Source organism: Ornithorhynchus anatinus, chromosome 8 (assembly GCF_004115215.2).
Source record: "Ornithorhynchus anatinus isolate Pmale09 chromosome 8, mOrnAna1.pri.v4, whole genome shotgun sequence".
In the NCBI taxonomy this organism is placed as follows: Eukaryota; Metazoa; Chordata; class Mammalia; order Monotremata; family Ornithorhynchidae; genus Ornithorhynchus; species Ornithorhynchus anatinus.
In genome coordinates, this window is record NC_041735.1 from 12,558,519 (window position 1) to 12,574,564 (window position 16,046).

General features: G+C 44.1%; 1 protein-coding gene across 1 annotated transcript in view; it reads right to left on the reverse strand.

Moving 5' to 3' along the window:
- Positions 1 to 1,114, reverse strand: part of BMP7 (bone morphogenetic protein 7) — a 79,383-nt gene extending 78,269 nt beyond the window's left edge. The window contains exon 1 of the mRNA XM_001510274.5: positions 224 to 1,114. Within this exon, the coding sequence (XP_001510324.1) occupies positions 224 to 638 (415 nt within the window). The 5' untranslated portion in view covers positions 639 to 1,114. The remainder of the gene's footprint in view (positions 1 to 223) is intronic.
- Between the last annotated feature and the right edge of the window lie 14,932 nt (positions 1,115 to 16,046).

The window sequence follows — 16,046 nt, forward strand, 5'->3', positions numbered from 1 at the left end:
TTCCTACCTGCATCATAAACAATGCACCCCGCCGGCCTCTCGCCCCCTTTACTGCTGTCACCGGGGGGTGACACACAGACACACCCCCCGCCAGACACTCCTCTGCCCGCTTTTCAACTTCTGCTCTCCCCCCCCCCCAAACACACACACACACATACCCCACCTCCGCTGGGGCGGATTGTGCATTCACCGCCCCTCGCCCAAACGGTGCCCAGGCACTCACCCAGATTTACGAAGCTCATGACCATGTCGGCATCTGTGAGAAAGTTACTGTCCTGTAAGCTGGCTAGCGGCGGCCCCTGTGTGCTGAAGATGGGCTTGTAGGGATAGGAGAAGCCCTCTCCCTCTTCGCCCCCCTCCTCGTCCACTGCCATGGCATTGTAGAGATCCAGCATGAACATGGGGGCCGAGTTCTGCTTGCCGTGCAGGTGGGGCCGGGGCCGGTGGGGCAGGCCCAGGATGGACAGGATCTCCCGCTGCATCTCCCGGCGCTCCTGGCTCCGCAGCCTTCTGTGGATGAAGCTCGAGTGCACCTCGTTATCCAGGGTGAAGTCCGCCAGGATGGAGCGCAGCAGGAAGAAAGGAGCCCAGAGGACCAAAAGGCAGGGGGTCCCTTGGCTGAGCCACACCACATGCATCTTCTCTCCTCCTTCGCACCGCTCCCCCCGCCGGGGAGATAAAGAGATCGACTGGGCTGGGGATCCAAACTAAATACTTTACCATTAAATACGGCTGAAGGTATGAGGTGCGAGTGTGTGTGTGTGGTGTGTGTGTGTGTGTTGTTGGTGTGTGTGTGTGTGCGCGCAGAGTCGGCTTCGAAGTCCCGATCCCTCGCTAAAGAACTGCCCCAGAAATCAACCGCAGGGCAGTCCTCATGGCCAACTTTCCAGACCTGTTTGCTTTTTGCTCCTTCTCAGTCTGTAAAAATCCATCGAAAGGAGAAGAATTGGATAGTGGACTACGGGAACTGATTGCTTTTGCCCTGAACTCTCCTAGGTGGCTGGTCTCTCTTCTCCCTCCTTCAGTCTTTCTCTCTTCCCCACTTCACACACGCCAAGTCAAAGTGTTTGAATGCTGCTTTGCAGACAGAGGCAGCAGGAGGTTGTATCTAGTGGGAGGAGCAGCCAGCAAAACTCTGAGGCGCTTTCATTCTCTCTCATTCTCTCTCTCTCCCTCCCTCTCCCTCCCTCTCTCTTTCCCCCTTCCTCCCTCACCTCTCTCCCTTTTTTCTCTCTCTCCCCCCCCCCAACTTTTCACGCGCGTGCACCCAAATCCACATTAAACTCCTTAAAAAGAGAAATCCAAGTTACAGCCCAGAGGACGATCTCATCAGGTTGCTTTTCAAGATGTTTCTCAGGCTGCAGGCTGAGAGCAGGGTGGGCCTTTCACAAGCAGTTAACTTAATGTAAACGGATTAGGGGCTGGTCGCAAGCTGCCCTTGCTGCTTTTCAGGACTGTGTAACAATAGTTGTAAAAAGGGAAGAGCACTGAGACACAGTGCCCCTCCACTCCCTAGGAGCCCAGCCCCCGCCTTCTCAATCTGCTCCTCACTCTCCTTGCCCCCCCGCCCCCAAACCAGCTGCTGCTACTGCTGCCAGGGGAAATCCCAGCTTGCCCCTTCCCCCTCACCCCACCCCACCACAGCCCTTCCCACACGCATGCCCCTGGGAAGTAACACCCTCATCCTAGGGAGCCAACAGTGCCACCCTCTGCCCCACCCAGCCACCCACCAGTTGCTGCCATCAGGCCGAGAGGAGATCCTGGATGAAAGCAAATGCCTCCTGCTTCCAGCTCGTGTTCTCTCTAACCCGTAGGGACTGCCCTCGAGGAGAGGATTTGGAGAGGGCCAGATGGACCGTCCCTTCTTTCTCTTCTCCCAGCAGAATTTGGGAGAGCCAGGGAGGTCGTGCGGCTGATGCTCAGCTGCTTTCTATCTTTCGTTAGTCGATCGTTCCTGCCCTCAGATTGGGGACAGGAGGAAGTGAGTCGGTGCCATGTCAGCTAGGGATGAAGTGGAGTGCCCGGGATGGGTGTGTAATGGGAGCAGGCTGGACCAGGTATTTGGTCTTCTTTTCCTTTTCCACACTCAGTGACTCTTGCACTCCACCCTGTGGACCTTTCCATGGGACGATCAAATCCGGCTACCAAGAGACTTGCACTTGGATCTGTGACCTTTGGACCTTTGCCCCACTCTCAGCCCCAGAGCACAAAGGCACATATCTGTAAATTTGATATTATCGTTGATCTATTTATAGTAATCATCTGTCTCTCATTCTAGATGGCGAACTCGTTTTGGTCATGGAGCATTTCGACCAAATCTGTTGTACCGTACTCCCCGAAGTGCTTAGTGCAGTTCTCTGCACACAGTAAGTGCTCCATACCAGTACCGTTGGTTTAATGGATCGATCGAGTGATGAGACAGATGCTCAATCCCCATTTTACAGATGAAGAAACTGAGGCACAGGGAAGTTAAGTGCTGCTCAAGGTCACACAGCAGGCAAGCGGCAGAGCCAGTTTTACAACCCAGGTTCTCTGCCTACCCCTTGCTCTTCCCGTTAGGCCACACTGCTACGCTTCGTGAATAACATACAATTATTCCCCAAAGACCTTCTCACCCAAGTAACTTACAAAACCACATCCCACTGCCAGAGCCTGGTCTCCATTTCAGCTGAATGCCAAGTCACATCTTTTTCAACCCTCCTTCACTCCTCACCCTTCCTTCCCCAATATTTCATAGCATCAAATCGTAGAAGAGAGTGATTCAAGGCCTGGTGTAGCAAATATTACGGAAAACAGCTGGCTGGACTGGGCTGGGGCCATTTGTGAGCATCTGGGTGAAAAGAAGCAAAGAAAACATTTTTAAAGTTTAGGCTCTTAAAACACACACACACACACACACACACAAAGTCTCTCCCCACCCCCTTCCCGCAGCTTTCCTGAATGGTTCCTTTTGCTATGCAGAAGGAAGAGAATTTATTCAGAGCTGATAAGCAAAATTCCCCTCAAGGTTTAGATGACCGATTCCAGGAAAGAAAAAGATCTTTTGAAAATGAGGGTGAGCCACATTACATATTCTGGAGATTCAATCTTTTTCATTCATTCAACTCCCTGTCCCACCTGCCCAGTTCGCCAGTTATTCCACTAGTTTCTATCTAATTTTCCCTCCAGCCTTCCAGCCCTAGCAGCTGGCTGTGGAGCCAGTGATGGTAAATGTGTACCATGTTCCGTTTCAGAAGTGTTTGCATTTCATTGCTGTGTAATCTGATATGCAAAATTAGCCTGCAGAGCTCCTTGGGGTTAGGTTCTTCAGGATGAATGATGCTGTATAAAGGAAAGGTATTGTTATTATCTGACTCCATAGCACCCAGAAAAGCAGAGAGACTATACAGCACTCTCTATATTCTCCAGGTGACGGGCAAGGATTTTTCATATCATACATCATCGGTCACATCTTGTGAAATGATTTTACTAACTTAGCATATGTCTCTAAGGCAATAAGAAGAAGAAAAGCATTTTGCTGACTTGTACATTATTCAGTTAAGTACAGACTTAATTTTCATTTGTAATGCCACCAGATACACTGTTAGAAAAGTGTTAGATGGCTTGGAAAATAAAACTTCTTCCTTTGGCTCCTCAGAGGCTAGATAAGCAAACACTCTTGGATCCCCTCTATCTCTCACTTCACCACACAGTATCTCAGGACCTCCACTGGTAAAATGGGGACAGTAATCCTTCTTAGCAAGAGGCCGTGAAAGGCGTCCTACCTATAAAAAGGAGAATTTTAACATAGACAAAGTGTATAATTCATTTCCAATGAAAATCTCCTTTAGTTTACCAGGGTATGAACTATAAAGCCCAGCCCCACTGCCCTTCTGTACATATCTGTAATGTGTTTATTTATATTAATGTCTGTCTCCACCTCTAGGCTGTAAGCTCATCGTGGGCAAGGAATGTGTCAGTCTATTGTTACATTGTACCCTCCCAAGCGCTTAGTACAGTGTGCTGCACACAGTAAGCTCTCAATAAATACGATTGAATGAATGAATGAATCTGTGACTATCTTTTGTGTTTTCATTATCCAAACCAGTAAGAAAGACAGAGAATGAATGTCTTTTGTTGAGTTTAAGTACATGTGGCAGAGATGTGGCAGAGTTCCAAAATGGGAAATGTGCACTCACACATACACACTCACATACACACTGCTCCAAAAAAATTTGTTGCCCGATCCACAATTTGATGTCCTGCTCACCCAAGCTGCAGACTCAGGCTGTAACACTATTTATTACTGTTGTTGTCATTATTCTTTTTGCTGGAATTTGTTTTTAGAATTTACTATCATGTATTTCCTGTGAGGAAGAGTATACATAGGATGTACAACACCTAACTCCAGTGCATAGTCTTCTGCCCAAGTGGATGAGCCCCACAGTTTTGACCCCTTCTCAGGCAAGAAGAAAGATTTTCACTGCAGCACACCTACCCCAGTTTCCCTAACCAAACCTCTGTGATTTCATTCTCTCCATCTTGTTTCCAAGCTGTGCCAGTGACCCTGATCTAGAAATGGCTAGTGGCCAATGTTATTCCTCTAGGTCCCTTTCCCACCAACCCTGGGAAACGTTCTTTAAGTTCATTACCTGGCCAAATCAGAGATAAATGTTAGCTTATCTCTATAGATTGGAACAATCCTCATTCTTTCATTCACTCCTTCAACCATTCATCTATTCCTCAAGTATACTGAGTACCTACTACACCGGGGTGGCCCAGCCACAAGAACCAAAGAACCTCAAACCAAAAACATAATATGGCCGAGCCCCACAAATCACAAAAACAAAAAAAAAACTTCCTTTAAGAGGAACGGCAAGCAGTGGGCAATGGAGTGGCGACGAGTGATAAAAAGCTAGTTTTGGAGGTGGAGGAGGGAGGTGATGAGCGGCAGCAGCAAGAGACAGGTGGGGCAGGAGCTGGGGATGCCCCCCACAACCTGAGCCCATATCAGCAGAGATAGCATCCCCAAAAGGGCCCAGGCAGCAGGACACTGCAGCTATTGCCAAACCACTGCAGCAAAAAATACAGAGCTAGAATGTTGTGCCCAATCCACACAGCAAGTGAACAAGACAACGTTTTGGCTCACAAGCAACTGTTTGGCCAGCCATCCCCGTACTAGACATGTGAGAATATACAAAGAAGATATAAATTGAAGATAATCCTCACCCACCAGAAATCTGGGGAGTAAACACAGAAACAAGGAACAATTGAACATGGGAGATAACATCCTAAAGCTGTGCTGCATCTCGATGGCTTTGCCCTTCTCCCCTTCTCTCTTCCATCCCCAGTCCTGTAACAGGAAAAAGCCAATAGTTCTCAGTATTTACAGAGGTTCTGCTCCCGTGAGGGCTGGATTTAGGCTCCTTGATGAGGTGTGACACTGTTGGGGTTAGTGGGACTGAGATGTCAAACCCCAACCTTATCTAGTAATTGTCTCTTTCAGCTCTCTCCTTTCTCCTATGGCTAATTCACTCCATTTCAGGTTAAAAACAAAAAACAAAACAAAAAACCTTATATTTTCGCTACCATTAGGTTTCTTTCTACAGAAACTTTCAGGACATGTCACCCCCTTCCTCAACAATCTCCAGTGGTTGCCTATCCACCTCCATATCAAAAAAAACCTCCTGACCATTGGCTATAAACACTCCAGCATCTTGTCCCTCCTACCTCACCTCACTTCTCTCCTTCTACTACCCAGCCTGCATACTTCCTTCCTCTGCTGCTAACCTTCTCACTGTGCCTCTATCTCTCCTGTTTAGCTGCCGACTATGTCCTGCCGTTGGTCTGGAATGCCCTCCCTCCTCAAATCTGACAATTACTCTCCCCACCTTCAAAGACTTAATGAAGGCAGATCTCCTCCAAGAACCCTTCCCAGACTAAGCCCCACCTTTCCTCATCTCCCACTCCCTTCTGTGTCACCATATCTTGCTTCCCCCTTTGCTCTCCCCCACCCCCAGCCCCACAACACTTATGTATATATCAGTAATTTCATTTATTTGTATTGCTATCTGTCTCCCCCTCCAGACAGTAAATTCATTGTGGGCAAGGATTGTCACTGTTTATTGTTGTATTGTTCTTTCCTAAGCACTTAGTACAGTGCTCTGCACACAATCAGTGCTTAATAAGTATGAATGAATTAATGTTTCCAATATATTGTCTTCGAGGGAGAAGGCCTTGGGGGAAAAGAAAGGAAGTTGGAGAATAGGAGAAAAGAGGGATCCACTCCCTGGAAGGAGATGCAGACTGGTGAGAGTCAAGCTGAAAAAAGAAAGGTGGATTGATGGAAGAGGCCAGATGTTCTATCTGTAAATATTTAAACTGCATTATATCAGTCGACTTGCCTTTTGCCTCCCATAGAGCTGTTCATACCAAGATCCCACCCTGTCAACCTCCCTGTGCCTATATACAATCATGCAAATAACAATAATAATAATAAATCATGAAAATTGTGGTATTTGTTAAGCACTTACTTTGTGCTGGGGTAAGTACAAGATAATACAATTAGACATAGTCACTGTCCCACATGACACTCACAATCTAAAAGGAAGGGATTTAATTCCCATTTTACAGATGAGAAAACGGAGGCACAGAGAAATTGTGAGTTTCCCAAGGTCATACAGCAGATATGTTCACCAATCATGATGGGGATAGTTAGGGAATCCCAGCTATAATATCTATAGTATGTACTGGGTTCTAAACCCCTAAGTAAATTATTATTATTATTATTGTATAATAATCATTATGGGCCAATATCAGAAAAACGTCCCTGATCCAAATGGAGCTCCCAGTGCAAAATGGTATAAGTCATTACTAAATTGTTTTAATCATATCATAAAATAGAGGGGCAACTGCTGGTCCCAGTCCTTCAATAAGATCACTCAGAAAATCACGAAAACATCGCCACCTCCAGGTTGGGGCAGAAGAGGGCAATTGCCCAGAGTTCACAGGATAGGTCCCCGTCACTTCTGGAGATTAACTGAACTGCTTAATTCAAAACTAAATTGGCCCTGAAATCAATGGTTCCAGCAACCCGTGGACAGGTGGGGTGTCGGGAGAAAGGGAGAGAGTCAAAGGTAGAACTATTGAATCAGCGTGCAGCACTAGACCAACAGCCCTGCACCAGATGACGAGCTAGACCCGACACCCCAGCTAGGGATAACCCTGCGTGGCAAATCCACCAAATCCATCCAGATTGTCACATGAGTTGCTTTTCAATATCCAGGAAATTGCATGACAGCCAGTGTTTTTCTCAGACGTTCAGCCCTAAGACCACCACTAAAACGTTATGGCAGAGTCAGCACACTTTATGTGACTCTGAGATTCAGTTCTTTTGTTTGTAGAAGGAATATTCTCTTCTCTTCCTTCCCTCTTGGGCTTCTGAGAGAGTACAATTAAAGTGGTCTATTCTGCTTGGGAAGAAGACTCCAGTCGTGTTGCCAAGGACAGAAAGCCAAGCAAAGGAACCCTTGGTCCAGTAGAGCCATCTTGTTTGTTTTTGGGGGGGTTTATGGTATTTGTTAAGCACTTACCATGGGCCAGGAACTGTATTAAGCACTGGAGTAGATACAGGCTAATCGGGTTGGACATAGTCCATTTCCCACGTGTGGCTCGCAGCCTTAATCACCATTTTGCACATGAAGTAATTGAAGCATAGAGAAGCCAAGTGACTCGCAGAGGAGTGGCGGAGCTGGAATTAGAGCACTGGACGGAGCACCGCATGCGGCATCGCCCACTCCAACACCCCTGGAGTCACGTTCCCCATCCTGCTGCCAATTTGGATGGCCTCTGGACAGTCCACAGAATCCATGAAATCTGTGGTATTTCCTGAGTGCTTACTGTGGGCGCAGCACTGTATCAGCATCTGGGAGAGTGCAATACAATCAACTTGGGAGACCTGATCCCTGCCCACAAGGAGTTTACTATCTAGTGAAGTAGGTGACAAGGTTGAGGGGAGGAACGCCATGCTGCTACAACCTCTGGCAATGCTACTAAACTCTTTCGGCTCACATTATGAGCAGTCTCTGAATAAGAAAAAAATATTAATTCATTTGATAAATGACACATTTTTCCAATATATAAAGAGTATCCATGACCAACTCGGGATGAAAAAGCATCCTAGGAAGCAACGTGACCTAATCCAATTCCACCACTTGCCTGCTACGTTGACCCAGACCAAGTCACTACTCCTTCTTGCCTCAGAAACCTCCCTTGTTCTCCCATCGTCCTCTGTGAGACCTATTCAGGAGAGGGATTGTGTCTGAACTGATTATGTTGTATTCTACCCCATAGTAAGCGCTTAACAAATACCGCTAATATTAGTAGTAAAATAAATAACAATAATAATGATAATTACGGTATTTGTTAAGCTCTGGGGTAGATAAAAGGTAATCAGGTTGGACCCAGTCCCTACCCCATATGGGGCTCACACTCTCAATCCCCATTTTACAGATGGGGTAACTCAGGCACAGAGAAGTAAAGTGACTTGCTCAAGGTCACACGTAAACAGTATCATCCCCCAAACAGTATGGTATTCTTCTTTCTGTTTGAATAATCAACTTTTGATGTGTAAGTGCCTTGGCAGGGAACTTTGTCTACAATCTCTGTTATGTTGTTTTCTCCCAAGTGCTTAATACAGGGCTCTGCACAAAGTAAGTATTCAATAAATATGATTGATTGATTGATTGGTTGAGGCAACATGGCCCGGTGGAAAGAGTTGGGTCTGGGAGTCAGGAACCCCACCCAGTTGCTTCTGATCCCGGCTCTGAAACTGGCCTGCCATATCAATTGATTAATCAATGGTATTTATTGAGCACTTACTATATGCAGAGAACTGTACACTCTTGGAAGAGCACGTGGAGTTAGTTTGTAGATACCATCCCTGCCCTCAAGGAACTTCAAATCTATATGACCTTGGGCAAGTCACTGCCTCTCTGTGCTTCACTGGTAACCTCATCTGTAAAATGGGGACCTGTAGATTGAGAGCCTCAAGTAGACAGGGACTGTGCTAGATCTGATTATCTTGCTTCCTTCCCAGCTCTTGACCCAGAGTAGGTACTTAATAAACAGCATAACTAAGAAATACCTTTTATAATGTTATGGGATTGGAGTTACTTTATTTTGAGTAATCTAGGGCAACAGCAGATCCAGACATTGACCTCTGGGTAGCAGTCATCAATTTTCTGAGTCAATCCATCAGTCAGTCGTATTTTTAGAATGCTTACTATTTACAAAGCACTATACTCAGCAGTTGGGAGAGTACAGTGTAATAATAACAGACACATTCCCTGCCCATAGCGAGCTTACAGTCCAATCAGAAGACTCAGAAGAGAACAGACAATCTCACCTTAAAAATAATCCATCTGGCTGAGCAAAACCAGGCATATTTGAGACAAAAAGTGCTAATAGCACATCCTTTCCCCTACCTCCAGAGCTCATCTAATGAGTTGGATCCCATTAGGACATGGGTCCAATCCATATAATTTGTCCAACCTGCCTTTGGATGGCTCTGTGCAGACACAGCCACTTTGTAAATTCCAGATGCTACTGTAACAATAGTTATTTTCATTCAATAGTATTTATTGAGCGCTTACTATGTGCAGAGCACTGTACTAAGCACTTGGGGTTCTCATTGTCCCAAGCCAGGTATCTACTGCCAGTCTGAAACCTAACATGGCAAATCTTCAATAGTCTGGGTGGCTAGAGTCCACCAGAAAGATGCCAGTGATCACAGAGCTAAGAAAAATACGTGATGGTCCTGAGCATAATCAAAGAACCCTCAAAAGGGTTGCAAAATGCCCATTATAGGGATTGTGGTCAAACCAGATAGTCTTCCAGATTGCTTTTTGGGTTCTAATTGTTCAACCAACTTCTTTTTCCCCTAGAGCATGATGTACAGAGGGTTCCCCCCTCCAAAAATCATTGTTTTAAGTTCTGTTTAAAATCTTTGATCGTAATGAGCATTTTTCTTTTACCCTGACATTATTGCAACTATTGTTCTAATTTAGAATTGTTTGTTCGATTCCCAAACACTTTGTGTGGGGAACTTGAGAAACAAAGGAGGATTTATGGTCATTCAAAAGAATCATTTATAACCAGAAAATTTAATTTTCAGCCATTCGGTCCTTTCATTTCGTTAAAAAAAAAAATCAATGAATTTAGCTGTAGTCAGTTTCCCTTGGCTTGGCAGTTCCCAGGCATCTTTGACTTCAGAAACTCCTCTTGGCATTAAACAATAAACAGTCAGACAAATCCCACGCTGGGATTAAAAAGCGTTACTATCTCTGAGGCAGCATTTTTATAGATAGAACAACAGAACATAACTCACGGAAGTCATGTTGTTAAAATGGCCCCATATGGACCCACAAGCTTTTCCATTCAGAAGCATGTTAATATGCAGCTGTACAGTGAACTTTTCAGGTTTGTGGTCGGGCATTTGTAGGTTTATCACTATGTAAAGATGTAACTTTAGCTGCACTGTCTCAGACCCCTGAAAAAGATTCAAAGGAAGATGTTACATTTTTTGATATTTTATGTGACTGTGAGTCAGCAATGCAGTGCTGTCATTAAAAAGCGAACATGAGACTGGAATGCATTAGCAGGAGTATGCCACGCAAGAACTGGGAGGTGATCCTTCCGCTAGGCTGTGGTCGGGACATTATTAGAGTATGGTATCCAGTTTGGGTCACCATGTTCTTGCTCCTTCAATTAAGCTGTGGAAATGGGACTGTGCCCTTGAAATAATTTAGTTGATGCTTAGGGGTAAACAGTCCTTGGGACTTATTCGAATGGTGAAATGATGCTTGCCGTAAGCGGATGGTGAAAGAGGAAAGAAACAACAAGTAACTGCAGGACCCTATCTATTAGAGAGATTTGGAAAAGATGGACTCAGAGTGGTTATGTGACTTATAGTCCCAAAACTCTCCCTTTCCCCCCGCCCCCTGGTTAATAATAACAATAATAACTGGGGAATTTCTTAAGCACTTACTAAATGCTGGGGTAAATACAAAGCAATCAAGTCAGATGCAGCCCCTGTCCCACTCAAGGCTTACACTCTAAGTAGAAGGAAGAATGGGTATTGAATTCCCATTTTACAGGAGAGGAAACTGAGCCACAGGAAAGTTACATCACTTGCCTAAAGTCACACAGCAGACAGGCAACAGAGCCAGTATGAGAAGCCAAGTCCTCTTAATCCCCAGTCTATGTTCAATCCCACTGATGCTACCAGGCACAGAATTCAAGTCATTAAGAGAAGATTTAGTGGTAACAATTTTAGTACCTTAAACCCATGCTTCCCAAACTTCTTTGGTTGAGGGTACATAAATTCTGGACTCTAAAATATTAAATTTTACTTCACATTCAGCAGCCTATGGATGAGGTTGGGAACTGTGCTGAGCATTTATGGTGAAATTAAAGATAGCAGTTTGGCAAAAACTCCTGGGCACATTGGAAACACTGTACTAAATGACCTGGAAGAAATAGAAGAGTTTCTTAGACTGGCTCCAGAATGTAGCTTACATACTCGGCGTATCCAGGTCCTTAAACACCTGTAGACATATCTCACGGGTTCGGTTTGTTTTGCTCTTTTGAATCAGACAGTTAACAATCGATCACATTTACTGAGCGCTTATGGTGTGCAGAGCACTGTACTAAGCACTTAGAAGAACACAATATAACAGAGTTGGGAGACATATTCTCTGCCTACAGGATTACCGTCTAGAGGTCTAGAAATATGAAAATTCTTATATTTGAGCAGATATGCTATTTATAAGCAATCGCTGACATTTATTGTGCACCTAACTCATACAGACCAATGCACTAAGAAACAAAGCATTTAGGAGAGTACCACAGAATTAGAAGACATGATCCCTGACCTCAGGGAACTTAAAGTCTAGAAAGTTTTACACACAACGATGATTTCCCTTGACCTCTTTATTCCTCAGAAGGATTGCTTAAAATACCTCAGAGAATTGCCAGCTAATGGTGTTCCTAATTATTGTAGCCTTATAGCTTTTCCCCCAAATCATTTTTTTAGAATATCATTTACACTAAAATGAAAGAAAATCAAAAGAGGCTTTTGTTTTTAGAAAGAAGTGGTGGGAGTATGCACTGATAGGAAGACCCAAGCAAAAGATGGAGATTTTGTCATTGTTTCATGGAAAATAGAAACAAATGGGGGTGACAAGCTGAGGGTGCTCGCTTGAGAATTATGCTGCTCAAGAGTTCCATCAAAGCTTTCTGATTTAGGAACTGTCAGCCAGAAAGCTTCCACACGACTCCTAATGTGAATGTTCTCCAAAAGGGGTGAAAAAAAAAAACCCCAAAACTAGCAAGAAAACCAAATCTGAAGTGAGATGATAAAGTTCAACTTCCATATAACAATCAATTGTGGCCAAAACCAGAGTCCTCTAATTCTTTATGCACGTTGGACTTGTGCTAATTATTAATTCCTTTGCAAGTCATTAATGAGTCATACCAAAAAGAAATATTAAAAGCATAAATCTCCAATGTAATTGCGCTTTCCAATTATGTTCTAAGACACAAATTGACTCCAACTGTTCTTAATAATTAGCTATTTTTCTTAAAACTCCACCTTTATTTTCCATGGTTAGTTCTCTTTAAGTGAATGAGAAATCCAAAACATGAAACCAGAGGTCTCCAGAACCAGTAAGAAGGGTTCTTTTGATAGTATTTTTTTTCATTTTGGTGAAAATGTTGTTCTGCATAAAATGATTCTAAGGTGATGTTAAATAACCAATGAAGTTGATAATACTGCCAGCTGCCATCTCTCTAACAATCTGGATGAGCACTAAAGAGGCTGAAAGATGCATTTTGGAGTAAAATCATTTCTATAAATGGCATCTCTGCTCAATAGATATTCCTATAAATGTCAGTGCCCTGATCCAAGGTGGGGGAGAAGCTGAACTCATTTGATATTCCAAGGAGTTGACCACAAAATTCCCCTTCCGCAATTACACATAAACAACTACACTTTGACCAGATTCTCCATGGTTTCAGAAAGGTTCCAGAGCTCACTGCCTGACTGAAAATGGTTTGCCACAAATGCCCCAGCCTTCATGAAGCAATCTTCCAGAGCAGCAGAAAATCACTAACCACAAGGGTGACTAGGAAGGCATTTAAAATAAATCTTAGAGACTAAACTTTTCAACATTGCTTCTGCACTTCTATTTTTTTATCACTAGAGTATCCGTTTGGTGCTTTCAAAGCAAGGTTGCCCAAAGTAGTCAACTTTTAGGGGATGCAAATGCATAAATATAATCAACTTTGTGTAGAGTTCCCAGTTACTATGAAGTTTCTGAAAATCTTTAATAGAAAACATTTTTGACCAATAAAACAACTTTTCCACAAGTTTGGCCTGGGTTTTTTTTTAAAGGATTTTTTTTAAGAGGCTAATTTACATAGGCAAATAGTTTATTAGTTGGTTAAGATAGTTTTGCAATTTCAACGGCAAACTGTACAGGGACAATAGGAACAAAACACCTTTTGTTCTGACTAAACTACTCCTAACGATTCCCTCTCTAAACAGTGCCACTAGAAAAAGGTCTATCCGAGGCTCTCATTGAGACCTCTTTGAAAAGGACAAACAGAGCAGAACACAGGCAGAAACTCTTCGGGAATGACTGCACTTTGCTCTGCTTTGGTGGTCTGACTACAAAGGAGAAGTCGTTGCATTTTGTTTGTTGTTTAAAAAGAAAATGGAAAAACTTGCAACACAAATTTCCATAATTAGTGCCGGCAAAGTGTTATGTCCTTAAAAAAATGAGTGGTCTGTACAACATCAAGCTCCATACTGAAGTGACAGAGTTGATCGAATCATCTAAAAAAACAAAGTGGCAGGAGCTGATATGCAAAATGACGGGAGCTGAAAAACTATGTCCCACTGTCACCAGATCTGTGACTCCAGTGTGGACTGCCTGCCTTTCATTCAGAGAGTTTGAGTCACCACTAGCTACAACAGGGCAGGAAACAGTTGAAGCGTACAGCGCAATTCCCAAGGCCAAATAATTCTGGGTTCGGTCACCAAAGCCCTGTTAGTAGACCCCTTGTTCTTCTCAGTCAGGTGACCTAGACCGAACAGCCGGGCCATAAACAGGGCATCTTCACACAATTATAGGTTATGGAAGTTATGAATCACTTCCTAATTAGTTCCAGTACAATTTCTAAATTCACTGGAACAATACAAGAGAATGTGACTCTTGGGATCAGAGTGGTTTAGTGTTTGTTTGGTACTAAATCTAGTTGTAAATTGGAGTTAGGGGGAGCCTCGTGATATGATTTAGTTACATTAATTAATCTTTCAGTAAATCAAACCATATGGACCAATCTTCTCACCCTGTACCTAATTAGCTAATCATTAAAGGTCATGCAAACCTCCATTATGTGGATGCTTCGGGACTGAAGATAATTACATTTCTCTAAAGAGCTGCTAACGTTGCTAAAACAGGTTGAAATTTGGGTTAGATTACTATTTGATTTAATTAATGCTTTCCTATTGCTTTGAATGCTTGGAAGGCAGACTGTCAGGAGAGACTAAAGATACTTTAGGTATCCCACATTCCTTAGGGGGGGAAGGGCAAAAAGCATTGGTTTGTCACCTACCACTTACACAAATGGGCACACAAAACCTTAAAAGGAACCCGGTCTGGTTGAGAACAGTGGCTAAAGGGAGTGGAAATCTTCTTTGCGTCACTGTGCATTTCTCCCATCTGGCAGGACTTTTGCAGATGGTCTCCCTGGAAGGAGAAGCCTCAAACTCATTTCAAGTTAACAGAGGTTTTCCCTGCCTTGGCAGCCTCCACTGTGACAACACTGGCCACTGCAACTGTTCTGGAATTCTCCCTTCTATCTAGGTCACCCTCACCATCAGGAAGTATTGAGCGTCTACTTCATGCAGAGCACTGTACTACGAACTTGGGAGTATTCAATAGGAGTAGAAGAACTATTAAGGCCTGTTCTCTAGGGCTCTATGATCTTGATGAAGGAGGTAATCCTTGGGAGAAGCTGAAAAATAGTCCATCTGTCCTCCACTCGCAGGAGGAAGGAGGATACATAGTTAGCCCTGCCCTCCTCCCAAACGCACTGTGAGCCGAAGCTCTCGCCCCATCAACACCGTGAGCCTAATAAGCAGCTGTTATTTCTAGAATGGGAACATTTTGCAATCAATCTGGGGAGGTTCCCAGAAAAGAACTGGTAGGAGATCATGTGATAAAACCAGGGATGCCCTGTGGGTGACAGCGCCTAGGAAAATATATGAGTTGAAGGGCCAATTGACTTGGTAAATAATCATTAGCAAGATTAGATTCAATTCATGCCGTTAATTATACTCGTTCTTATAAATTTTTGCAACAACGTGGTTATTTGGCTGTTGTTGCCTCTCGTGACCAAAGATGTGCTGGCTAATCGTGATAACTAATACTCATTCAAAAGTTGTTTTTAAGAGGTTGGATCGTTCACTGGATATAACACAGAACCTGGGAGTCAAGAGACCTGGGTTCTCTCCCTAGCCCTGCCGTTTGCCTGCTGCCTGGCCTTGGACAAGTCACTTAACTTCTCTGTGCCTCAGTTTCCTTTTCTGACAAATGCGGATTAGATACCTTTGCTTTCTCCCCTTGGACTGTGGGCCCCACATGCTGTAGGGACTTTTTCTGATCTGAATGTGTATCTACTTAACTGCTTAGCACATAGTGAACTTTAACAAAGTTGCTTCCCACCCCCAATTGTGAGGATCTCTCAAGCAGCATGGCTCAGTGGAAAGAGCATGGGCTTTGGAGTCAGGGCTCACGAGTTCGAATCCCAGCTCTGCCACTTGTCGGCTGTGTGACTGTGGGCAAGTCACTTCACTTCTCTGTGCCTCAGTTCCCTCATCTGTAAAATGGGGATTAAGACTGTGAGCCCCACGTGGGACAACCTGATTCCCCTATGTCTACCCCAGCGCTTAGAACAGTGCTCGGCACATAGTAAGCGCTTAACAAATACCAACATTATTA